Raw genomic sequence first — 26,660 nt, forward strand, 5'->3', positions numbered from 1 at the left:
AAGCCTTTTCTCTTTGTCCTTTGAGACCTTTTTTGGTGGATGTCCAGCATCTAAGGTCTCCTGAAAGGTTAACTTCCTTTTAATAGTCACTGGAGAAGAAGCTATTATTTTTTCTGTGCCTTTTTGAATTTGTAATTTGCGCTGAATAGCGTCCAAGACCTCTAAAATTGGTTGTATCTCAGAGGTTTCTTATGTGGAAGTAGTAGGTTTATTACTTGCAGCTTTCGGCTCTGAAGGTTTAGTCACCGAGTGTTTTACTCAAACCAAAAGTGTTGGTTCTGAAATTGATAAATGTTTTTTCAGCTCCGAAACGGACGTTTCTACTTTTCGGCTCAGTACAGAGAAAGCTGGAACGGCCTGTATTGTCTGTGCAGAATGCACTTTGGTGTTTATTCTAGGTGCTGCACCCAAAGGCTGGTCAACTGGACTTGTTTTTCAGATCTGACCATGACCCGAAGGCAGTGGATGACCCAGGACCAGAGCTGGAGACTTTTTTGATGTCTGTGGGTGGTGTGACAGGGCAGGTGTACTCAGGTAGTGTGTCGCAGGTATGGAGTGGGTGTCCGCATCGGATTCATGTTCGGAATCAGAGTCTCTGATGTAAAGCTCGGTACCCTGTTCCTCCTCCTCTTGCGTGTGTTCTTCACCAAAAGTATCTGATGTATCTTCTGTGGACTTGGACATCATTTCCAGTCGACTAGCTCTTTGGTCCTGGAGAGTCTTCTTAGATCTAAATGATCTAAAGGCGTTGCAATTCTCCTCTTGAAGGTCGGGAGATAAACAGATTACACACCAAATGCTGGTCGGTGTATGGGATCTTGGCGTGACACTGAGGACAGAATCGAAACGGAGTTTGTTCCATCAGACTGACACTGAAGTAGGCCCTAAAAGGGCGAGCCCAGTTGTAAGGGTGGAACATTCGACCCCGGCAGTTTAATCGGATCGACTACAGATAGAAAACGTGATCGAGACAAAACCAACTGTATTATAGAAAGGTAGAAGAAGCTTAGAAGGCCCAAACTGAGATCCATCGGAGCAAGAGAAAACCTGTCTGAATCTGATGGTGGAAAGAAAACATACAAAGAAAGGACTCGATGCCCATGCGCAGTATCACTGAGAGGAAGAGTCACTCAATCTTGTGACTCGAAAACCTTCTTCGAACAAAAACAACTTGTTTTTCAGGGATTATAGAGTCCTTCTGGATACTATGAACGCTGGCAACACAAACAGACTATTTTTGCATTAAATGAACTTGCTTGATTAAATCAAGCTCCAATAAGAACTGAACGTCTTACTGTATTTAATTTGACTAATTTGAATTGATCCCCATTTTGACATCAGATTTGTATTTTTAGTTAGTTTTAAAAGTCCAGGCTGGTGGGGTTATATGGGCAAACTCCTAGGTTTGCATCCACGGGGTACTGATGGCATACTCTGCGTTGGACAAGCAAGTATTTTCAGTACGTGGCCCTCCAGGTCTGCAACAATCATACCCAAGTTGGCTCAGAGGCCCTCAGCAGTAGAGGCATCCTCTTTTCTGGGAGTATGCCCACTTCAAGGGTATATTTGTAACCCCCAATCTAATCTCCCAACAGTTAAGGCTAATCATCACATGGTACTCCAGGGGGAGCTCAGCAATGGCTTAGTTCCCTATGAGTTGTGGGCCCCACTGTAGTAGGGGGTGCTAGCCTGCCACTTGCTCATGGTAAGCCGCCTCAGGGCAGCAGTCATCACTCAAGTGGAAGTGATTTGAATGAACCTTGTGGGTATACACCATTTTTATTTTACTACATAATAATAAGGGTGACCACCTGGCATGGGAGAATTTCTGTGTAGTGACTGTAAAAATTCAGGGGAAAAAAAAAAGTCCAAATTTGTGACAAAACGTACATTTGGCAGACAAATGAGAGATCAAGTAATGATATACAAGTAGGTAAATCCATGGCTGACTCTCAAAGTCAAAATAACACAGTGAACCACGACCTGTACCACAGTGTGCTCCGCGACATAGCTAAAGAACTCCTTCAACACTGTCCATGTATCCTTTGTTTTAAATCAACAAATGCAAGGCATATGAAAAATACAATTGCTCTCTTTTTGACAATACATCCTTAAGCACAGAGTCCAATTATTTGCTCTTACATTTCACTTTTCCAGAACCCTGAAGCATATCATGGATGTTTCCTAGGAATCATTTTTTTGTTGAAAAAACACCACTTGGCTAAGAGGGACCACTACTGACTACAGGTCTTTGTGAGTTGCCTCCTGGTAATTGTGTGAGGTTAGGAGTTGTGTGTTGGTGTGCTTTAGCTGCTCATAAGACCCTGCCATCATGATGGTAATACTTGGCATAGTGTGGGCTTCCATTGTGCCATTGAGCAAACGGGGCAATGGAGATTTACAGTAAGCCATGGACCTAAAGAGAGGTTTTATCAACTAATAAGCGTTAAGATGAAGGTTTGCCACCTGCAACAAAATATGAGTGGGCACTTATCTTCTTATAAATCCAGGGAAGAGGCCTTACCATTTACGAAGAAGCAGAAGAGGCTTTTCAAAACTCTTAAGAAATATGGGAAGAAGGATCCATAGCCTCCTAAAGGAGGAGCATTCACCAACATCAATGTATCAGGAGCATGTATTACTTTAGAACTATGCAAAGGGGTAATTGCCATATGCTGTGGAACAGGGAAAGTGACATTTACTGCCAAACTATAGGGAGCCACATTTAGTGCCTCACATAAAACGAGAGACGTGGGATTACGTCTGCCATTAATCTAGAGAAGGTATGCTTACCTCTTAAAATGAATAAAAAGACGTAGGAACGCTGGGGATAGGAACCATGCTCTACGGGTGATAGCGAATAGGGTTGAGGTGGCAGGCCAAAAGTGACTGACCTGCCTTACTAGTTTAGAGCATGTGACCTGGCAGATTGTGCATTTCGGGTAGGGATCACAAGACACAATGACACTAACAACTTTCAAAGTCTGTGCCCACCACAAGATGGAAGGAGTATGCAAAGGAATGCACTGTAAAACTGCACAAGCTGAAAATCCATTTTATTCTTTTTTTATGATTATGAAACAGAGCATAGATCAAAACATAAAAAGGAGATAACCACAGCATCACATCACTTCCAAATGAATATAACCAGTAGCCTCAAAGATTAAAAAATTTACCTAAAATCAGATGTAAAACCAAATATAAAGAAACTAGCCTTAAAAATAGTGTCCATAAGCTCAAAAATATCATAAAGAAATGTAGATAAGGGGAAAAGAATTCTTTAAGATGCATAAAGGAGGAAATTATGTTGGGGGAGCAGTATTAGGGCTATTCAAAGGCAGCGTGGACAAGAACCATGGAAGGGAATGGAAATATATGGCGGAATCAATAGAAAAGTGATTAACAGCCTTACAAAAGACAACATGGAAGAAAGTCAATGAATGTAAAGCCAATGAGGCAGTATGACATTGCTCCATGGTATTCAACGATCCAGAACCATCAAATGTACAGAGGTCCAACCCAAATTATCCTCTCTTCAACAGAATACAAGGAGAAACTAACTTAGAATTCCACAAAATATTGTCCATTAAAAGCATTAAGCAGTGAAGCGTCCTATGTAAGTGATAAAAGAGGAAACAGTTAAGTCCAACTCTGCTTGAAGACGAAGAGACAGAGGGTCCAATACAATAAAGGATGACCTCTAACTCGTTATAGGTCAGTGGCTCAAGCGAGGAGATTATAATTCTGGGGGCAAATCGCAGCTCAACACGGACTATCTTCAAATCTTATAACCTCTTCGTGCTTGAGGTAGAAGTGTGAGATGAAGTAAAAAAAATAATTTTTAAAATAAAATAAAAAATCAGGGAGTAGCATTTGACTTTGAGGACTCTGACTACCAAAACCAAAATATTGTAGTTTTTACTAGTGAACTATATAAACTGAAATTCATCAGTATCCTGCTCCCCAGGACAACTGTACTAGGACAGTAGGGACTTGAGATTAACATCCTTAATGCCACACACAAAAACCTGCATGATTTATGCAGATTGCTAAGGGCCCTTTATGCAGACATCCAGGTTACAAATCATAAGAAACAAAAGCTTGTTTTATTTCCCCATATTTCTTTACTGACTATCTGTGGCAGAACATATTTGGTTTCAAATAGCATTCCTGACCTACACATATTGAGAATAAGTAATAGCAGATTCAAGTCCAAGAATTCAGCCCTACTTAAAGTACTCTTTTCAATCTCAGTCCCAGAAGTGAACACTCCTTTCAGCAATGGTTCCCAGTGTTTGTAAACCCTTCCACTAGAAGTCAGATGTTTTTCTTCTCCAGCAGCACTTAAGTTGTTAGAGATTACTCTTTTTATGAAGGTTGTATATTTAGATATTCCTCAAAGCCACAGGTGGCAGCAAGCACTACACAAATTCAGTCAGAATCCCATTGCCAATTCATCAAGTGACTAGAAAGACTGTTCAGCCAATCCATCCCAAAGACAATGCAAAATTATACAACACACTGCACAACAATCTTTTTCCCATTGGCAACAGAAGAGACAAACCTGCGCCCGATGCATACCACTAAACCCTATGAAATTAACAATTCAATAACCCAACCCACTGTCTGATAATGCACTGGGTGACTGAGCAAATGGTACTCTTACACAACATCGTCATAGCAAAGACTGAAAAAGGCACCAACTCACACTGGCAGAGAACAGTACAAGGACCAACACGTCACCAATTGAAATCGGCTAGAAAGGTATGGAGTCTACCACCAGAATGACACCAATAACATTACACATCAGTCTGAAGGAGAACAAGCAACAAAGCCCGCCACCCCCGCCTCCCCAAAGTAAGAAATGAAAGGGCAATGACTAAAGCCTGATGCACAACATATGACTCGTATTGAGCAATTTCAAAACCTAAATTATCACAAATAAGTATACACCTCCCATATATTATAGTTCATTTAAAGTTTATTAGCACATTTCTGTCTTCTTATTCATATATTTCACAGCATTGTACAATTGTTCCTCCATAAAATGCAATTCAAACCCTAATCATAATTATTCAAACTTTCAATAAATTCAATTCTGCTGGCAGTTATTAATCTGAATTGGAGCGGTAGTACTCATGATTACAAAGATATGTTCAGCCAATCATACCATGCCATGAAATAACAATGAGAAGAGAAATCTTTGATAATAAGCTTTAAATGAACTATAATATATGGGAACTGTATGCTTATTTGTGATGCTTTAGGTTTTGAAATAGTTCCAAGAGTCTCAGTATACTGAGTTTTAAGCATCAACCTAGCTTGATACTGGTCATGTAGGTAGTATCTCAGTGCAGGGCCATTATTATCTTTGTCCAAAGCCTTATGCACACGCTGTAGGAAGTTGGCTCTGTATGCACTATTTCAAAGTAAGGAATAGTATGCACAGAGTCCAAGGGTTCCCCTTAGAGGTAAGATAGTGGCAAAAAGAGATAATACTAATGCTCTATTTTGTGGTAGTGTGGTCGAGCAGTAGGCTTATCAAAGGAGTAGTGTTAAGCATTTGTTGTACATACACACAGGCAATAAATGAGGAACACACACTCAGAGACAAATCCAGGCCAATAGGTTTTTGTATAGAAAAATATCTTTTCTTAGTTTATTTTAAGAACCACAGGTTCAAATTCTACATGTAATATCTCATTTGAAAGGTATTGCAGGTAAGTACTTTAGGAACTTTGAATAATTACAGTAGCATATATACTTTTCACATAAAACACAAATAGCTGTTTTAAAAGTGGACAGTGCAATTTTCACAGTTCCTGGGGGAGGTAAAGTATTGTTATTTTTAGCAGGTAAGTAAATCATTCACAGGTCTCAGGTTTGGGTCCAAGGTAGCCCACCGTTGGGGGTTCAGAGCAACCCCAAAGTTACCACACCAGCAGCTCAGGGCCTGTCAGGTGCAGAGGTCAAAGAGGTGCCCAAAACACATAGGCTTCAATGGAGAGTAGGGGGTGCCCCGGTTCCGGTCTGCCAGCAGGTAAGTACCCGCGTCTTCGGAGGGCAGACCAGGGGGGTTTTGTAGGGCAACGGGGGGGGGGGGGGAGGGAACACAAGTCAGCACAAAAAGTACACCCTCAGCAGCGCGGGGGCGGCCGGGTGCAGTGTGTAAACAAGCGTCGGGTTCTCTGTAGGTTTCAATGGGAGACCAAGGGGTCTCTTCAGCGGTGCAGGCAGGCAAGGGGGGGGGCTCCGGGGTAGCCACCACCTGGGCAAGGGAGAGGGCCTCCTGGGGGTCACTCCTGCACTGAAGTTCCGTTCCTTCAGGTGCTGGGGGCTGCGGGTGCAGGGTCTTTTCCAGCCGTCGGGATTTCAGAGTCAGGCAGTCGCGGTCAGGGGGAGCCTGGGGATTCCCTCTGCAGGCGTCACTGTGGGGGCTCAGGGGGGACAACTTTGGTTACTCACGGTCTTGGAGTCGCCGGAGGGTCCTTCCTGAGGTGTTGGTTCTCCACCCATCGAGTCGGGGTCGCCGGGTGCAGTGTTGCAAGTCTCACGCTTCTTGCGGGGGAGTTGCAGGGGTCTTTAAATCTGCTCCTCTGTAACAAAGTTGCAGTTCTTTTGGAGCAGTGTCGCTGTCCTCTGGAGTTTCTTGTCTTTTCTTGAAGCAGGGCAGTCCTCTGAGGATTCAGAGGTCGCTGGTCCTTGGGAAAGCGTCGCTGGAGCAGGTTTCTTTGGAAGGCAGACAGGCCGGTAGGTCTGGGGCCAAAGCAGTTGATGTCTTCTTTTCTTCCTCTGCAGGGGTCTTTCAGCTCAGCAGTCCTCTTCTTCTTGTAAGTTGCAGGAATCTAAATTCTTAGGTTCAGGGAAGCCCTTAAATACTAAATTTAAGGGCGTGTTTAGGTCTGGGGGGTTAGTAGCCAATGGCTACTAGCCCTGAGGGTGGGCACACCCTCTTTGTGCCTCCTCCCAAGGGGAGGGGGGTCACATCCCTAATCCTATTGGGGAATCCTCCATCTGCAAGATGGAGGATTTCTAAAAGTTAGAGTCACTTCAGCTCAGGACACCTTAGGGGCTGTCCTGACTGGCCAGTGACTCCTCCTTGTTATTCTCATTATCTCCTCCGGTCTTGCTGCCAAAAGTGGGGCCGTGGCCGGAGGGGGCGGGCAACTCCACTAGCTGGAGTGCCCTGCGGTGCTGGAACAAAGGGGGTAAGCCTTTGAGGCTCACCGCCAGGTGTTACAGCTCCTGCCTGGGGGAGGTGATAGCATCTCCACCCAGTGCAGGCTTTGTTACTGGCCTCAGAGTGACAAAGGCACTCTCCCCATGGGGCCAGCAACATGTCTCGGTTGTGGCAGGCTGCTGGAACCAGTCAGCCTACACAGATAGTCGGTTAAGGTTTCTGGGGGCACCTCTAAGGTGCCCTCTGGGGTGTATTTCACAATAAAATGTACACTGGCATCAGTGTGCATTTATTGTGCTGAGAAGTTTGATACCAAACTTCCCAGTTTTCAGTGCAGCCATTATGGTGCTGTGGAGTCCGTGTTTGACAGACTCCCAGACCATATACTCTTATGGCTACCCTGCACTTACAATGTCTAAGGTTTGGCTTAGACACTGTAGGGGCACAGTACTCATGTACTGGTGCCCTCACCTATGGTATAGTGCACCCTGCCTTAGGTCTGTAAGGCCTACTAGAGGGGTGACTTATCTATACTGCATAGGCAGTGTGAGGTTGGCATGGCACCCTGAGGGGAGTGCCATTTCGACTTACTCGTTTTGTTCTCACCAGCACACACAAGCTGGCAAGCAGTGTGTCTGTGCTGAGTGAGGGGTCCCCAGGGTGGCATAAGATATGCTGCAGCCCTTAGAGACCTTCCCTGGCATCAGGGCCCTTGGTACCAGGGGTACCAGTTACAAGGGACTTACCTGGATGCCAGGGTGTGCCAATTGTGGAATCAAAAGTACAGGTTAGGGAAAGAACACTGGTGCTGGGGCCTGGTTAGCAGGCCTCAGCACACTTTCAATTCAAAACATATCATCAGCAAAGGCAAAAAGTCAGGGGGTAACCATGCCAAGGAGGCATTTCCTTACACACGCTAACATTAAACTACAAAGGGATAAGCAGAAACTAGAGTCAATATTACATTATATGAGAAAGGAAAGAACAAAGGCTGAGACAGAACAGGCCAGCCATGGTCATAGTTTTACAGTGAGCACAAAGATTACTACATGTACTACACCATTTGTTGCACCAATGACGAGCAGTACAGCATCATTCACAATATCTGATCAGCAGTAAAAGCACTGAAAACAACCATAACAAAAGAGTATCTCAGAATACCCTAGACACAGGAAGAGGAGTTAATCAGTACCAAATCGAGAGAATTTCTTTCAGAGCAGAGGAACCTTCTCAAAATAAACTATATCATCTCTTTAAAAACAACTGACTAAGATTCACTTTCTTAGTAGAGAACACCCCCAAACAATCAACAATATACAGAGAACAGCTGTATTACCTCAAAAGCCATCCTATTTACAGGATCCTGGTCTGGACGGAAGACTCCTGGTGGCCTCTTGTTCCTGCGTTCCATGCTGGCTTGCTGCTCCATAAGTGCCCGGGTTTCAGCAATACTGTAGGTGTTAGAAGGAGCCTCGCCCCAGAACATGTCCGCAACCTTAACCTCAGACGTCACCTGGTTGTAAGGCTCCATTGGGAAGGGCTTCATCTTTTTCTCCAGGGGCTGCTGCATGCTAGGGTGCTGCAAAGGCTGCTCGAAGAGCTTCATGGGTTCCTGCGAGGCCATGTAGTATGACTGCTTCATGGGCATCAGTTTCCCTATGGGTCCGGACATCTGAGTAGGATTCCAAAGCTGCTTGGACGTATCTATCTGCTGGTACTAGAGAGAAAAAAAAAAGATCTTGTAAGCACATTTCAGAGGACAAACACTTAATTGGTTACATGTCTGTACTCACTAACAATTAAATGAAGAGAATATAAGCTATGGCATTTAGGTAGCCAAGTTTAGCGACAAAACAACAATCTTTTGTTCTCAGAAACTCACACAACAGAAATTTTATTTGGCAATATTCAAATTATCCTTACACTTTTTATAGTATCCAGTAAGTACATCTAAATGTCACTTAATATCAGTCGTATTTTTCTTACAGCAAATGCCATATGACTAAAAACTCTAATATGTACTTTACCTGCCATTAAAGCCCAGGGATAATGACCAGCAAAAATGCTGTCTAATAGTACCGTAGACTAACTGAAATATCACTTATTGCTGGGATTTCGGACCCGGTGTATTGCAAAGCATGAAACAAGAGTCCTGGGAGGGGCAAACTGCACACCCTAAGGAAAAGCATCTGCATGGTGGTTTTATTACTTAGTATATGCACTGGGTCACCAGATGATGTAGTCCATTTATATGTTTTATGCTTACGAAATACTGTACATTATTAACAGGTGAGTGGTGTGAAGAGACAAATGACTATTGTTAAAGTAATTCATTGTAGGGACAGGGGGCAATGGTTTTGTTCATCTATCTTGCTTTATTCTTGCAATATTATTAAACTCCACCTTGTACAATACACCAACTACAATATCTATAGGTCATAACATTTTTAATGCATTACAAACGACAAGCAATCCTAGCCTAATAGTTCCAACCATAACCCATCAGACTCGTTCTTCTGCCTTCTTTACTGCTTAGCAGCCTCACAGAAGTCATTTTGTTATTTACCTTTATATCCATTATGAAGGCATATATCAGAAGCATATTGAATGGGAGGCACTTCTTTTTATTTGACCGATAAATTGTTATTTATTTTGGGTCCATTAGTGACCAAACATAAATCTCTTTTCTGAAACTTAGCAGCGGCCACACTGATTCCCTGTCAGACATCCACATTTCCTGATGTATGAAGCACATTCTTTAACCTGACCATGGCTTTTCCTCTCTGAATTGAGTCTCATTCTGTGCGCAGCAGCTCAGGAGCACAGCACTGGGTGGGAAGCTTCTTTGAAAGAAGAAGCTTTCCCCACACAATTCTACTATGTCATAACATCTTAAGAGGATTAGTCTGTGCTGCCGATCTCTGCCATTGAGCATCCCCATAACAAGCTTTGACCACCTTAGTCCAATAGGAGTAGCCCAGCCTAAACTGTCAGGCAAGGTCTTCTCCAGAAGGGGACAAAAGCAATCCCAGACTGATTTCAAACTAATTCGTCCTGGTCAGTGAGGCACAGCTTCCATCCTGTGGCACAGTAAACATGGGATCCATGACTGGGCATGCCAGCTGCACTTATGGCATCAATGGCAACAAACAAAAAAGTGATGGAAGAATAGCTTCAACTGTTCACTCCTGGCCACTTACTGGATTATTTTTCGTTCTCTATGCCACTGTAGACACAGCCACTATAAGCAAAAAGGTTTTTATCCTACTCCAATAGTAACACTCCAGCCCGAATGAAAAGCCAGGTCCTCTACTGACAGAAACATAAGCAACCCAAGATTGCTTCCAGGTTGCCTGTTCGGAGGGGGCCATGCTGTGGTGAAGCGTGTTAGGGTCGGCGCCCAGTCTCCATTTTAGAATGCACATTTTATCCATGTATCGTTTTCAGATGGTGACATTTTACACTTACATGATAATGTGCTAGAAAGACACGGTACATGCAGCTTATTCCCAGTAAGTGTTGCTGCCATGCAATCTACACACACTGTTCAAGGGTACGAACACAGAATGCAATGCCCTTATATTCTGATTGTCCATTGGAAACAGCTCTTAGCCTCCAGACAAAAGCATCACATCAGCTCTGCACCTGTGACAGTGCGATATGAACAATACATTTTATTATATAAACTGCAGGAAGTTTGCCTGGGGTATGGTGAGCACCTATGTTATCACCTTATACCAGGTCCAGGTATCCCCTATCAGTGAAGTGTAGGCAGTGTCTAGGAAGCCAGGGCTCTCTAGAGGTAGCTGTGGATGAGCAGCCAAGACTTATCTAGGAGACATGCAAAGCAAATGCAATACCACTATAGTCACACAGCACTTACACATATGAAAGAACCACACAGTGTTACAAAAATAAAAGGTACTTTATTATGGTAACACACATACTAAAACACTGTATAGGCAATACCCAAACTGGAAGTAAGTAAACAGACTATTATAAAACACATTAGCAATCAGGAAATAGTGAAAAAAAGCAATAGGCACTGGTAAAAACAATCACAAATACTGAGCGCCCTAGGGGAGGGCCTAACCATAAACTAAAAAAGTGGAATGTGAAAGGCAGTCCCCACATAAGGAAGTGGAATCAGTAGAAGGGAGCTAGAGGAACTAGGAACCTCAAAAGGTAAACTATCAGTGTGCCCACCAGCGACCAAGAGAGAAGAGGTAAGTACCAGGCTTTCCCCAAATCCAACAAGAGGACTTTAGAAAACGACTGTGTAAGACCCAGACAAGACTGGAAGAAACCAAAGGTGGATCCTGACAGAAGAGGACCTGCAAAGGAAGGGGACCAAGTCCAGTTTGTGATGTAGTGTGTGGCTGTGGCAGGAGCCACTACCCACCCCTCTGTGGATGCAGGGCCAGGTCGACAGTGGTGGAAGAAAGTCAGCAGTGCAGCGCAGAAGATTAGTTCCAGAAGTGATGTAAGAGATGTCCAACATCGGCAGTCGTGATGCAGTCGGGCAGTAGTACTGGAAAACCATCAACACGAATTAGCAAATGGATGAGTCGGAGAAGAAAGTTTCGCAAGGCTGAAAAGGGCCAGCAAGGTCCAGGGGTCTCGACCCAAGGAGGGGAGTTCGAGGTGACCCTCAGCAGCTGGGAGACTCACACGAAAAGGAGGTAGTCCCCACAGGCGACCCACGGGAAGCAGGCACAGGAGTCACAGTGAGGCCCACGCAGCACATCTAAAAAGGGGTTCCCACGTCACTGGAGTAGCAGGCAGGAGACTGTGCTTTGCAGGAAAGAGTGGTGGAGGCCAGGGCTACACTTAGCCTGAAGATCCCTTGGAGGAGGAACAAACAAACCTCGGGAGCTGCAAGAGTTGCAGTGCATAGGGGTACTGTCCTGCAAGGAGAGGCAGGCCTCGAAAAATCATAAAAATGTTACTATACCTGCAGGTCGAGTAGCTTGAATAATCTACTTAACCGAACTGTAATGTACTTGACCCGAAAATGGGTATCAAATAGTGTGATCCTAGGCAAAAAAAATATTTTACAGTCACCTTTTTCTTCATTCTCACATACGAGTGAACCTTCAAATATGTGAGTTCAGCATTTCTGCTGAAAAAAAAAATCCTCTTTGTTTGATTAAATACACTAAATGTTTGCTCCATGTATAATAAATTTAGCACACATATAGGGTACACATGATCCATGCATGACTTGCTCTTAGTTTACTAATAGCTTTGCCATCAGGGCAGGAGTGTTTCTCAGTGTATGTTTAAACACTCACTTGTAATAAATATATTACTAAAGCATTATGTGGTAGCGCACTGTCATTTACAGACAGTAAATTTCCAAGAAATGTCCAAAAACCTTCCCAAAAACCTGCAGCTTTACTGATAAAACTATAAAATGTATTATCAATAATCTGTGAAAATTGGGTTCAGAAAACATTTATCATTTGCACATCACAGTAAAGTGTTCTGATTTTTTTTTTCATCCTCTTAAAATATTTTTTTCATCACACAGAAGTACAAAAATGGTCTTTCACAGCTACTTTAACATATTTTGAAATGTTTGTAAAGTTGACTTATTTATATTAAGGTTGTGTGTTAGGAAAAAGCTGCTAAACACCTTTCACTTCACATAGGTCAGACAGTTCACCTTACAAAATCCTGGAACTCTGCAGTCACAAGGAAAAGTATTTCCATTGCAAGAAGACAATCTGATATCTGACCTATGTGTGTGAACAGAGCAAATGTGTCAAGAATAAGATTTAAAGGCATCTTAATTGCTAATTCAGTTTCTGACCAAACAGAACACCTGTTCTTTGTCGACTCGTCAGAAGGGTCAGGTGGAATCTAAAAATAGCTCGACCTCATAAAATAAAACTTGCCAATGCGAGTGGTCAAGTACATTTTTCGAGCCTTGAGAGGCAAGGGCTTACTGTATCCTAAGTTGGCTAGCTAGTAGAGAGGACCACATAGACCATTCCAGACAACCACCTGTGATGCAGGATCCAAGCAGTTCAGGAGGAGAGAGGATCGATGCAGCCGGACATCGTTGCAGTCGGTGCCTGCGGATTCAGGGGAGTGAATCCTTCACACCAAGGAGAATTACTTCTTACTTCTTGTGCAGGCTGAAGACTTGTCACCCTCAGAGGATGCACAGCCAGGGAAATGTTGCAGTTGCTGGAAGGAGCCGGAGAAACAATGTTGTAAAGTGAAGTCATCGCAGGAGTTGCAGATTGTCGGTTCTTGGAAGGTCCAGTTGCAGTCCCGGTGGCCAGAAGATGAAGTAAACGATGCAGGGGAGTCCTGCTGGAATCTTGCACGTCGAATCTGAGGACACCACCCAAGAGGGAGACCCTAAATAGCCCAGGAAGGGGTTTGGTCACTGTAAAGAAATGGCTCCCTGTTGCAGTTACCCCCCACTTTTTGCCTGATACTGATGCTGACTTGACTGAGAAGTGTGCTGGGACCCTGCTAACCAGGCCCCAGCACCAGTGTTCTTTCACCTAAAATGTATTTTTGATTCCACAATTGGCACACCCTGGCATCCAGGTAAGTCCCTTGTAACTGGTACCCCTGGTACCAAGGGCCCTGATGCCAGGGAAGGTCTCTAAGGGCTGCAGCATATCTTATGCCACCCTGGGGACCCCTCACTCAGCACAGACACACTGCTTGCCAGCTTGTGTGTGCTGATGAGAACAAAACGAGTAAGTCGACATGGCACTCCCCTCAGGGTGCCATGCCAACCTCACACTGCCTATGCAGTATAGATAAGTCACCCCTCTAGTAGGCCTTACAGCCCTAAGGCAGGGTGCACTATACCATAGGTGAGGGCACCAGTGCATGAGCACTATGCCCCTACAGTGTCTAAGCAAAACCTTAGACATTGTAAGTGCAGGGTAGCCATAAGAGTATATGGTCTGGGAGTCTGTCAAAAACGAACTCCACAGCTCCATAATGGCTACACTGAATACTGGGAAGTTTAGTATCAAACTTCTCAGAATAATAAACCCACACTGATGCCAGTGTTGGATTTATTAAAAAATGCACACAGAGAGCATCTTAGAGATGCCCCCTGTATTTTACCCAATTGTTCAGTGCAGGACTGACTGGTCTGTGCCAGCCTGCTGCTGAGAGACGAGTTTCTGACGTCATGCGGTGAGAGCCTTTGTGCCCTCTGAGGACAGAAACAAAGCCTGCTCTGGGTGGAGGTGCTTCACACCTCCCCCCTGCAGGAACTGTAACACCTAGCAGTGAGCTTCAAAGGCTCAAGCTTCCTGTTACAATGCCCCAGGGCACTCCAGCTAGTGGAGATGCCCGCCCCCTGGACACAGCCCCCACTTTTGGCGGCAAGTCCAGGAGAGATAATGAGAAAAACAAGGAGGAGTCACTGGCCAGTCAGGACAGCCCCTAAGGTGTCCTGAGCCGAGGTGACTCTGACTTTTAGAAATCCTCCATCTTGCAGATGGAGGATTCCCCCAATAGGGATAGGAATGTGACCCCCTCCCCTTGGGAGGAGGCACAAAGAGGGTGTACCCACCGTCAGGGCTAGTAGCCATTGGCTACTAACCCCCCCAGACCTAAACACGCCCTTAAATTTAGTATTTAAGGGCTCCCCTGAACCTAAGAATTTAGATTTCTGAAACTACCAGAAGAAGAGGACTGCTGAGCTGAAAAACCCCTGCAGAGGAAGAACAGAAGACACCAACTGCTTTGGCCCCAGTCCTACCGGCCTGTCTCCTGCCTTCCAAAGAAACCTGCTCCAGCGACGCTTTCCAAAGGACCAGCGACCTCTGAATCCTCAGAGGACTGCCCTGCTTCAAGAAAGACAAGAAACTCCCGAGGACAGCGGCCCTGCTCCAAAAGACTGCAACTTTGTTTCAAAGGAGCAGATTTAAAGACCCCTGCAACTCCCCGCAAGAAGCGTGAGACTTGCAACACTGCACCCGGCGACCCCGACTCGACTGGTGGAGAACCAACACCTCAGGGAGGACCCTCCGGCGACTCCAAGACCGTGAGTAACCAAAGTTGTCTCCCCTGAGCCCCCACAGCGACGCCTGCAGAGGGAATCCTGAGGCTCCCCCTGACCGCGACTGCCTGAACCTAAAGTCCAGACGGCTGGAAAAGACCCTGCACCGCAGCCCCCAGCACCTGAAGGAACGGAACTTCTGTGCAGGAGTGACCCTCAGGAGGCCCTCTCCCTTGCCCAGGTGGTGGCTACCCCGAGGAGCACCCCCCTTGCCTGCCTGCACCGCTGAAGAGACCCCTTGGTCTCTCATTGAAAACCATTGAAAACCCGATGCGTGTTTGCACACTGCACCCGGCCGCCCCTGCGCTGCTGAGGGTGTACTTTCTGTGCTGACTTGTGTCCCCCCAGTGCCCTACAAAACCCCCCTGGTCTGCCCTCCGAAGACGCGGGTACTTACCTGCTGGCAGACTGGAACCGGGGCACCCCCTTCTCTCCATTGAAGCCTATGTGTTTTGGGCACCTCTTTGACCTCTGCACCTGACCGGCCCTGAGCTGCTGGTGTGGTAACTTTGGGGTTGCTCTGAACCCCCAACGGTGGGCTACCTTGGACCCAAACCTGAGACTTGTAAGTGATTTACTTACCTGCTAAAACTAACAATAACTTACCTCCCCCAGGAACTGTGAAAATTGCACTGTGTCCACTTTTAAAACAGCTATTTGTGTTTTATGTGAAAAGTATATATGCTACTGTAATTATTCAAAGTTCCTAAAGTACTTACCTGCAATACCTTTCAAATGAGATATTACATGTAGAATTTGAACCTGTGGTTCTTAAAATAAACTAAGAAAATATATTTTTCTATAACAAAACCTATTGGCCTGGATTTGTCTCTGAGTGTGTGTTCCTCATTTATTGCCTGTGTGTATGTACAACAAATGCTTAACACTACTCCTTTGATAAGCCTACTGCTCGACCACACTACCACAAAATAGAGCATTAGTATTATCTCTTGTTGCCACTATCTTACCTCTAAGGGGAACCCTTGGACTCTGTGCATACTATTCCTTACTTTGAAATAGTGCATACAGAGCCAACTTCCTACAGTCACCCAGCAGGGTGACCATCTATCAGGAGAGTGCTGTGACATCACCTGCCTGAGCTGGCCACTCAGATGCTCTCAGGGGCCTCTGCCTACCTTGGATTCAAAATGGCAGAATCAAATGGGCCACCTAAAGGAGCTGCTGGCACCCCCCCTGGGGTGGTGTTGGACAGAGGAGTGGTCACTCCCCTTTCCATTGTCCAGTTTTGCACCAGCAGCAGGAACCGGGGGTCCCTGTACTGGTGCAAACCGGTTGATGCAAGGAGGGCACCAAATGAACCCTTCAAAACATACCGGTGGCTGGGAGAGGCTACCCCTCCCAAGCCATGTAACACCTGTTTCCAAGGAATACGGTGTTACCTCCCTCTCCCAAAGGAAATCCTTAGTTCTGCCTTCCTCTGCCTGAGCTGGTCAAGCAGCAGGAGGGCAAAAACCTGCCTGAGGTATTGCAGCAGCGCGAGCTGCCCGGAAAAACCCAGGAAGCCTAGTAGCAGCAATCCTGGGGTCCTCTAAGGAACCCCTAGAAAGCATGGAATCATACAACCAATACTGGCAACTGTATTGGGGTATAATTACTACATGTTTGGTATCAAACATGCCCAGGTTCAGAGTTACCATTATGTAGCTGGACACAGGTAGTGACCTGTGTCCAGCACACGGGTAGAATGGCTTCCCCGCACTTACAAGTCCAGTGTAATGGATCTGTAGTTTGTAGGGGCACCTCTGCTCATGTAGGGGTGCTTTCACTCAAGGGTGCCTGCACCCTCCCCTCTGGGATAGGAAGGCCTACCATAGGTGACTTAGTGACCTGGTGCAGTGACCTGTAGTGAAAGGGTGCATGCACCTTTTCACGCAGGCTGCAATGGCAGGCCTGCAGACCCATTTTGCATGGGCTCCCCCATGGGTGGTACAATATTGCTGCATCCCATGGGGGAACTGCTGGTGTCCAAATGCCCTGGGTACCTAAGTACTATACACTAGGGACTTATATGGGGGCACCAATATGCCAATGGAGGGGTGTGCTAAGTCCTAAGCAACTACATTTAGAGGGAGAGAGCAGTCACTGGGGTCCTGGGTAGCAGGATCCCAGTGAACACAGGCCAAACACTGACAGCAGCAAAATGTGGGGGTAACCCGCCCAAAAAAAGAGGGTACTTTCCTACATAACCCCCTCCAATCCCCCAAACGAAGGACATTAAGATTAACCTTGCCCAGTTGAGTCATCATTGTCTAAATGGAAATATCTGGAGAGTCCATCTGCATTGGAGTGGTTACTCTCAGCTCTATATTCCACGGCATAGTCCATTCCCTGTAGGGATATGGACCACCTCAAAGTTTGGTATTTTCACATTTCATCTGTTTTAAGCATAGGAGGGGCTTGTGGTCTGCTTGAATAAGGAAGTGAGTGCCAAGTAAGCATGGCCTATGTTTCTTCATAGCCCAGACCACTGCAAAGGGCTCTCTCTCTATGGCTGACCAACCTTCAGCTAATGAAATCTACAGGTTGATCCTGGGACTCTTCATTCAGTTGAGATAGTACTGCCCCTATCCCTATCCCAGAAGCATATGTCTGCACAATAAATTGCTTGAGTAGTCAGGGCTTCTTAGTTAAGGAGCAGAGCACATGGCCTGTTTAAGATAATCAAAAGCTTTTTGGCAGCTAGCTGTCCACAAAACTAGCTTGTGCATTCTTTTAGAGGTGAGGTCATTTAAGGGGGCTACAAAGGAGCCATAGTTCTATGAACCTTATGTAGTACCCCATCAGGCCTAGGAAGGTTCTGACTTGGTTGTGTGTGTTGGGGGCAGTCCAATCCAGAATGGTCTGGATTTTGCCCTGTAGTCATTGAATTTGGCCTCCACCTGCCAGGTGGCACAGATAAACCAATTTTCCCTGCCCTATCTGGCACTTTGAGTCCTTGCTAGTGAGGCCTCCAATACATTCCCAAGGTGGACCAGGTGGTCCTCCCAGGTTGAGCTAAAGACAGCTATATCATCAAGATAAGCTGCACTGAAACTTTCCAGACCTTGGAGAACTTTGTTCACCAACCTCCATAATGTGGCAGGTGCATTCTTTAGTCTATAGGGCGTCACTGTAAAGTGATAGTGCCCACTAGGATTGGAGAATGCAGTCTTTGGTTTGGCATCTTCTGCTAACTTGATCTGGCAGTAGCCAGCAGTCAGGTCAAAAGTGCTAAGATACTTGGCAGAAGCCAGTGTATCTAGGAGCTCATTTGCCCTTGGGTTAGGATGATCATCTGCCTTAGTCACAGTATTGAGACCTCCTGTAGTCTACACAAAACCTCATCTCCTTTCTTCCATTGTATGAGTGTGGCTTTGGGACAAGGACTACAGGACTAGCCCAGGGGCTGTCAGAGGGCTCGATAACTCCCAGGTCCAACATATTTGCCCCTCAAATTTGATGGACTCCCTGACATGATCAGGCTGTCTGTAAATTTTACTTTTAATAGGCAGGCTGTCACCTGTGTCAATGGTGTGTTCACACCATGTAGTTTGTCCAGGGATCAGGGAGAACAGTTCAGAGAACTGTCAGAGGAGGTTTCTGCAGTCATCTTTTGTGACTCAGAGAGGCAGTATGCAAGCAGAACCCCATCTACTGAGCCATCTACTGTACTATGGGAGAGGAGGTAAGGGAGAGGGTCACTCTTCTTCCTGTACCTCATCAGTTGCCATGAACAAGGTCATGTCAGACCTTTCATAGTAGGGTTTCAGACGTTTCACATGAAGCACACCGTGAGGGCTTCTAGGAGTGCCTAGGTCAAACAAGTAAGTGACCTCACCCTTTTTCTCCACAACAGTGTGTGGTCCACTCCATTTGTCTTGGAGTGCCCTGGGAGCCACAAGTTCCAGGACCCACACTTTCTGTCCTGGCTGGTAAACCAGCCTTCTGGTCATGCCATTGTGTTTGCAACTCTTGGCTGACCTGAAGGTTTTTGGAAGCCCTCTTCATGTACCCAGACATCATATATCTGAGGCCTAGTACATAGTCCACAATGTCCTGTTTGGGAGGCTTGAGAGGTTGTCCCAGCCTTCTTTTACAAGAGCAAGGGGACTCCTAACAGGGTGTCCAAACAAAAGTTCAAATGGGCTATAGCCCACTCCCTTCTGAGGAACCTCACTATAGGCAAAGAGGAGGCAAAGTAACAGGACATTCCACCTCCTTCTGAGTTTCTCAGAGAGTCCCATTATCACGTTTTTGAGGGTTTTATTAAACCTCTCAACTAGTCCATTTGTTTGTGGATGGTAAGGGATGGTGAATTTATAAGTTACACCACACTTCTTACACATGGTTTTAATGTAAGCAGACGTGTTTGCACCCCTATCTGATACCACCTCTTTAGAAAAACCCACCCTGGAGAAAATTCACAGGCTGTCTTTGGCCACTGCCGGAGCTGTGGTGGTCCTAAGAGGAATGACCTCTGGATATCTGGTGGCCTGGTCTACTACCACCAGTATAAATCTATCAGAGGCTATTGGAGGGTCTAGGGGGCCAACAATATCCACCCCAACCCTCTCAAAGGGCACCCCAACCACTGGTAGTGGCATTAACAAGTCTTTGGGGTGCCACCTGTCTTGACACGCGACACAGGAGCGACAAAACTCTTTGGTGTCTTATGACATATGGGGCCTGTGACAAACAAGCCTGCCCCAAGTCTTGCTTCGCCCCAAGTGGCCTGCAAGGGGAATATTGTGTGCTGGAGTTAACAGGAACTTCCTAAACTTCAGAGGGATAACCAGTCTCCTGGTGGCACCAGGTTTAGGGTCCCTTGCTTTGGAGTATAGAAGGCTGTTATTCCAGTACACCTTATGGGTGACACTGACATCCCCATGCCTCTTCCATACTGGGTTCCTCCCTGGTGGGCCCCCCTGCACCGAAGGAGCTCAGCTGTGTCAGCTTTGAGCTCCTCTAGTGTAGGTTCCACCCAAGCAGTAGATTTTTCTCCCTTAGGAGTTGAATCCTCAATGGAGGCTGGAGCAGGGAGTACCTTTTTACCTTTTTTGTTCTTTTGCTTGGGAGCTTCCTGGGCCATGGTTCCGGGATTCCTTGTTCCTTTTGTTTTTTGGCCTGTGCTCTGGTGAGGGCAAAGATATGCAGATGAATGCCCAGCACTGATACATGGGCCTCCAATTCCACTTCAGCCCAAGCTGAAGTCTCCAAGTCATTACCTAGCAAACATTCTACAGGTTGATCAAAGAACACTATAACCTTTTTAGGGCCAGTAACCCCCCCAACCCCCCCAAGCTGAAATCAATAACTGCTATGAGGTGGCACAAAGTGTTATAATGAGCATCAGTCACTTGGTACGTATGACAAAGTAGGTGTTGCTCAGGTGACACCAGTTTTTCAGTCACCATAGTGACACTGGCACCTGTGTCTCTGTAGGCCTCAACCTCAGCCTCATCACCATTGATTAAGAGGTGCTGCCTGTACTTACCCAAATTAAGGGGACAGACAGCTAAGGTGGCAAAGTCAATGCCCCCATCGGAGACCAACACAGCCTCGGTGCTCTCTCGGACTAGCCCAGTACCCACTACGGTCATTAAGGTGAGCCCAGCTACACTTTTGTACTGACTACAGTTATTGCTGTTACCCCCACTACTGCTTTTGCTCTGGACCCTAGGAGTAGAAGGGTGTTAGTAGTGGTGGGTGGCTTGATGCCTTTCTTAAGACAGGAGTTGTCCCCTGCCCTGTGGCCTTTGTTTTTTACAAAAGTAGCACCAAGGCTTCTTAAAAGTTGAGGAAGAGGATTTATTCCTACCCCCAGAGGAGTTTTGTGGGCCTGAAGAAGACTAGTTTTATTTTTGTCCCCACCTTTATCCTGATGCTTACCTGGTTCCTTCTTTTTGTGGTAACCCCCTGTATGGGTTTTTCTACTCACCATGTTGCAGACCCACTTGTCTGCCTTCTTTCCCAATTCTTGGGGAGAAATCAGATCAGAATCCACCAGGTACTGATGCAGCCAATCAGATATACAGATATTCAAAATGTGCTCTCTCAGAAACAAATTGTATAAGCCCTAGTAGTCACTTACTTTGCTTCCAGGCAACCAGCCTTCCAGAGCTTTAACTGAACAGTCCACAAAATGTGCCCAATCTTGGGAGGACTCCTTTTTGGTTTCCCTGAATCTGATCCTGTATTGTTCAGTGATCAAACCAAAATCATTCAACAGTGCACTTTTAAGAGCTGTATAATTGTCTGCATCATCCTCTCTGTCAGTGAGGAGTTTGTCTCTGCCTTTGTCAGAGAAGGAGAGCCACATGATTGCTGCCCGCTGTCTTTGGGGGACCTTCCAAACTTTAAAGGCCCTCTCCAAAGCAGTGAACCATTGGGACTATCTTGCTCGGGTTCCTAGAATGAGTCCTCCCTGATTCTGGTGTCCCTTAAGGTAAAATTGCTGTCACCATGGGGTGCTAACCCCAAATCCTGTTTTTCCCTCTCCACTGCCAAGGCCTCCTTATCTGGGCCAGCTGTTGCTGCTGCAGCCTCAGCTTGGCCTCCTCCAACCTCAGTTTCCTAAGATGTCTAAGAAATGTTCCCCTGAGGTGGAGCAGTAGATCCCCTTAGATTCTGAGGAGACATGGGTATGGACAGAGGAGGAGCCTCCTCCTGGGGACCCTCTGGACCAACTCTCTAGGAGTAAAGGCAGGCACACTGTTATGACCCACCCCCTCACTACCTACAGTGCTCCTAACAGGGCTGTGGAAAATGTTACTTACCCAGTAAGCACCTGTTCGTGTCATGTAGTGCTGTGGACTGACATGCTTAGCATAATCCCCCTCATCTAGTGCTGGGCTCAAATGTATGCAAGTTGTTTTTCCGTGAATTAAGTCTTTCAAGTCATGAGGTAGAGTGAATTCTCCTCTTGCTGCTAATGCGCATGGGCGTCGACTATTGCTAGATTGCTTTCCTGCAAGGCAGGAGAGAGACGTGAGGCACAGGACAGTGTGGAAAACTGTCCATGCTAAATGAATTTGTGATAACTTATAAAAGTAAATGTAACAAACAGGTGTCCAGGGAGGAGGGTGGGGGCATGTGAATCTAAAGCACTATATGCCACAAACAGATGTCTACTGGGTAAGTAACTGTAGGAAGTTGGCTCTGTATGTGCTATTTCAAAGTAAGGAATAGCATGCACAGAGTCCAAGGGTTCCCTTAGAGGTAAAATAGTGGTAAAAATAGATAATACTAATGCTCTATTTTGTGGTAGTGTGGTCGAGCAGTAGGCTTATCCAAGGAGTAGTGTTAAGCATTTGTTGTACATACACATAGACAATAAATGAGGTACACACACTCAGAGACAAATCCAGCCAATAGGTTTTGTATAGAAAAATATCTTTTCTTAGTTTATTTTAAGAACCACAGGTTCAAATTTAACATGTAATATCTTGTTTGAAAGGTATTGCAGGTAAGTACATTAGGAACTTTGAATCATTTCAATTGCATGTATACTTTTCAAGTTATTCACAAATAGCTATTTTAAAAGTGGACACTTAGTGCAATTTTCACAGTTCCTGGGGGAGGTAAGTTTTTGTTAGTTTTACCAGGTAAGTAAGACACTTACAGGGTTCAGTTCTTGGTCCAAAGTAGCCCACCGTTGGGGGTTCAGAGCAACCCCAAAGTTACCACACCAGCAGCTCAGGGCCGGTCAGGTGCAGAGTTCAAAGTGGTGCCCAAAACGCATAGGCTCCAATGGAGAGAAGGTGGTGCCCCGGTTCCAGTCTGCCAGCAGGTAAGTACCCGCGTCTTCGGAGGGCAGACCAGGGGGGTTTTGTAGGGCACCGGGGGGGACACAAGCCCACACAGAAATTTCACCCTCAGCGGCGCGGGGGCGGCCGGGTGCAGTGTTAGAACAAGCGTCGGGTTCGCAATGGAAGTCAATGAGAGATCAAGGGATCTCTTCAGCGCTGCAGGCAGGCAAGGGGGGGCTTCCTCGGGGAAACCTCCACTTGGGCAAGGGAGAGGGACTCCTGGGGGTCACTTCTGCAGTGAAAGTCCGGTCCTTCAGGTCCTGGGGGCTGCGGGTGCAGGGTCTTTTCCAGGCGTCGGGACTTAGGTTTCAGAGAGTCGCGGTCAGGGGAAGCCTCGGGATTCCCTCTGCAGGCGGCGCTGTGTGGGCTCAGGGGGGACAGGTTTTGGTACTCACAGTCGTAGAGTAGTCCGGGGGTCCTCCCTGAGGTGTTGGTTCTCCACCAGCCGAGTCGGGGTCACCGGGTGCAGTGTTGCAAGTCTCACGCTTCTTGCGGGGAGATTGCAGGGTTCTTTAAAGCTGCTCCTTTGGATAAAGTTGCAGTCTTTTTGGAGCAGGTCCGCTGTCCTCGGGAGTTTCTTGTCGTCGTTGAAGCAGGGCAGTCCTCAGAGGATTCAGAGGTCGCTGGTCCCTTTGGAAGGCGTCGCTGGAGCAGAGTTCCTTGGAAGGCAGGAGACAGGCCGGTGAGTTCCTGGAGCCAAGGCAGTTGTTGTCTTCTGGTCTTCCTCTGCAGGGGTTTTCAGCTAGGCAGTCCTTCTTCTTGTTGTTGCAGGAATCTAGTTTCTAGGTTCAGGGAGAGCCCTTAAATACTAAATTTAAGGGCGTGTTTAGGTCTGGGGGGTTAGTAGCCAATGGCTACTAGCCCTGAGGGTGAGTACACCCTCTTTGTGCCCCCTCCCAAGGGGAGGGGGACACATCCCTATTCCTATTGGGGGAATCCTCCTTCTACAAGATGGAGGATTTCTAAAAGTCAGAGTCACCTCAGCTCAGGACACCTTAGGGGCTGTCCTGACTGGCCAGTGACTCCTCCTTGTTTTTCTCATTATCTCTCCTGGACTTGCCGCCAAAAGTGGGGGCTGGGTCCAGGAGGCGGGCATCTCCACTAGCTGGAGTGCCCTGGGGCATTGTAACACGAAGCTTGAGCCTTTGAAGCTCACTGCTAGGTGTTACAGTTCCTGCAGGGGGGAGGTGTGAAGCACCTCCACCCAGAGCAGGCTTTGTTTCTGTCCTCAGAGAGCACAAAGGCTCTCACCGCATGAGGTCAGACACTCGTCTCTCAGCAGCAGGCTGGCACAGACCAGTCAGTCCTGCACTGAACAATTGGGTAAAATACAGGGGGTATCTCTAAGATGCCCTCTGTGTGCATTTTTTAATAAATCCAACACTGGCATCAGTGTGGGTTTATTATTCTGAGAAGTTTGATACTAAACTTCCCAGTATTCAGTGTAGCCATTATGGAGCTGTGGAGTTCGTTTTTGACAGACTCCCAGCCCATATACTCTTATGGCTACCCTGCACTTACAATGTCTAAGGTTTTGCTTAGACACTGTAGGGGCATAGTGCTCATGCACATATGCCCTCACCTGTGGTATAGTGCACCCTGCCTTAGGGCTGTAAGGCCTACTAGAGGGGTGACTTACCTATGCCACAGGCAGTGGGAGGTTGGCATGGCACCCTGAGGGGAGTGCCATGTCGACTTAGTCATTTTCTCCCCATCAGCACACACAAGCTGGCAAGCAGTGTGTCTGTGCTGAGTGAGGGGTCCCTAGGGTGGCATAAGACATGCTGCAGCCCTTAGAGACCTTCCCTGGCATCAGGGCCCTTGGTACCAGGGGTACCAGTTACAAGGGACTTACCTAGGTGCCAGGGTTGTGCCAATTGTGGAAACAATGGTACATTTTAGGTGAAAGAACACTGGTGCTGGGGCCTGGTTAGCAGGGTCCCAGCACACTTCTCAGTCAAGTCAGCATCAGTATCAGGCAAAAAGTGGGGGTAACTGCAACAGGGAGCCATTTCTTTACAGTAACATTTTCCATTTCACACGTGTGGCTGTAGATATACATGTTTAGCATAGAATGAAAAGCAGTCCTCATCAATAAGGAGTGGTTAACCTGTGGGGGGTTACAGTTGTTTGAAATAGTGTATGTAGAACTGCTTGACCAACACTGCCTTGTTGACAGGCCAGGGTATCTACACAGTAATATTTGGTAAATGTATGCGGTGTAGACAATGTAGCTGTCCTACATATGTCAGCTATAGGTATATTTCCTAGGAAGGTCATTGAGGCGCCTCCTTTACGAGTGGAGCGTGATCTAGGAGGGACAGATAATGCTCTTTTACTTCAGCAAAGCATGTTTGAATGCATTTGACAATCCAACATGCAATGCTTGATTTAGAAATTGCCTTTCCTTTGTGTGGTTTTGAAAATGCAACAAAGAGCCATTGTGTTTTTCTAAATGACTTGGTTCTATCATAATACATAAGGAGTCACTTTACATCTAAGGTGTATACAGCCCTTTCGCAACTGATTAAGGTTGGGGGACAAAATACTGGCAATTCAATAGACTGATTAAGGTAGAAGTGAGGACCACCTTTTGAAGAAATTTGGGATTGGTACATAGTACCACCCTATCTCTATGTAGTTAGAAAAAGCTCACTGACCCATCTGAATGAAGTGATGCCAACTAGAAATGATACTTTCCAGGACAAAAACTGGAAGAGTTCAAGTGGAGGGCCTATTAATCTTGTTAGTACAATACTGAGATTCCAAGTAGGAGCAGAGGGCACCATAGGATGAATGACTTGACACCTAAGAAGGCTTTGACAACAAGAATCCTGAATAGAGAAGTGTGCTGATTTGTAGATATGCAGCTACTGCTGCAAGGTGTAGTCTTATAGATGTAAAAGCTAGACTCGTAGTATATAAATGGAACAGTTAACAGACAACGTAGGGATCAGTTTGTATAGAATGACAGTAGTGGACAAATCGTTTCCACTTTGCAGCATAACAAGCATGAGCAGTTGGGCCTGTTTGCCTCTAAGTATATCCATACAGGGTGTGGTAGGTTAAAATAACCAAACTGGAGGACAGGTCTAGAGATGTCTGCTGAAGTTTGAGAACTACAAAGGCAAGCATTGGGAGAGGTGACAAAGTAAAAACAAATATCCCTTACCAACCATAGTGTGTTGCCGTTGGATTGTGGGTGATGGAACTTGGAGACAAAGCTTGGGTATTTTGTGTTTTCCACTGTGGCAAACAGGTCTATTTTTGGGTGACTTTGTCGCCGGAAGTATGGCAGGAGGGCCTGCAGATGGCACTCCCATTCATGGACTTGTTGGTGCCTCCTGCTGTGGAGCTCTGCAGAGTCGTTGCGCACTCCCGGCAGGTACTCCACTAAAATATTAATGTTGCATTGGAGAGCTAATTTCCAAAAGGTCTGGGCTAGGTGAGAGTTGAGGGGATCTGGTGCTCCCCGTGCTTTTGGAGATAGCATAAGGCAGTCACATTTCTGCTTTGATCAAGACTACCTTGCCAATCAGCTGGGGAAGTTAAGTCTTTGAGCGCTAGATGAACAGTTAGCAACTCCAGGTGATTGATATGGAGATGTTTCTGGCTGAGTGTCCAGCAT

At 46.2% G+C, this 26,660-nt stretch overlaps 1 protein-coding gene across 6 annotated transcripts in view; it reads right to left on the bottom strand.

The window, feature by feature from the left end:
- The window catches only part of SMG7 (SMG7 nonsense mediated mRNA decay factor), a 468,256-nt gene that overhangs the window by 99,660 nt on the left and 341,936 nt on the right, over positions 1-26,660 (bottom strand). For all 6 annotated transcript variants that reach the window (XM_069232041.1, XM_069232046.1, XM_069232045.1 and 3 more), the window contains one exon: positions 8,517-8,897. In XM_069232041.1, coding sequence (XP_069088142.1) covers positions 8,517-8,897 — 381 coding nt within the window. The remainder of the gene's footprint in view (positions 1-8,516; positions 8,898-26,660) is intronic.

The sequence above is a fragment of the Pleurodeles waltl genome, chromosome 4_2 (genome assembly GCF_031143425.1).
Source record: "Pleurodeles waltl isolate 20211129_DDA chromosome 4_2, aPleWal1.hap1.20221129, whole genome shotgun sequence".
NCBI lineage: Eukaryota > Metazoa > Chordata > Amphibia > Caudata > Salamandridae > Pleurodeles > Pleurodeles waltl.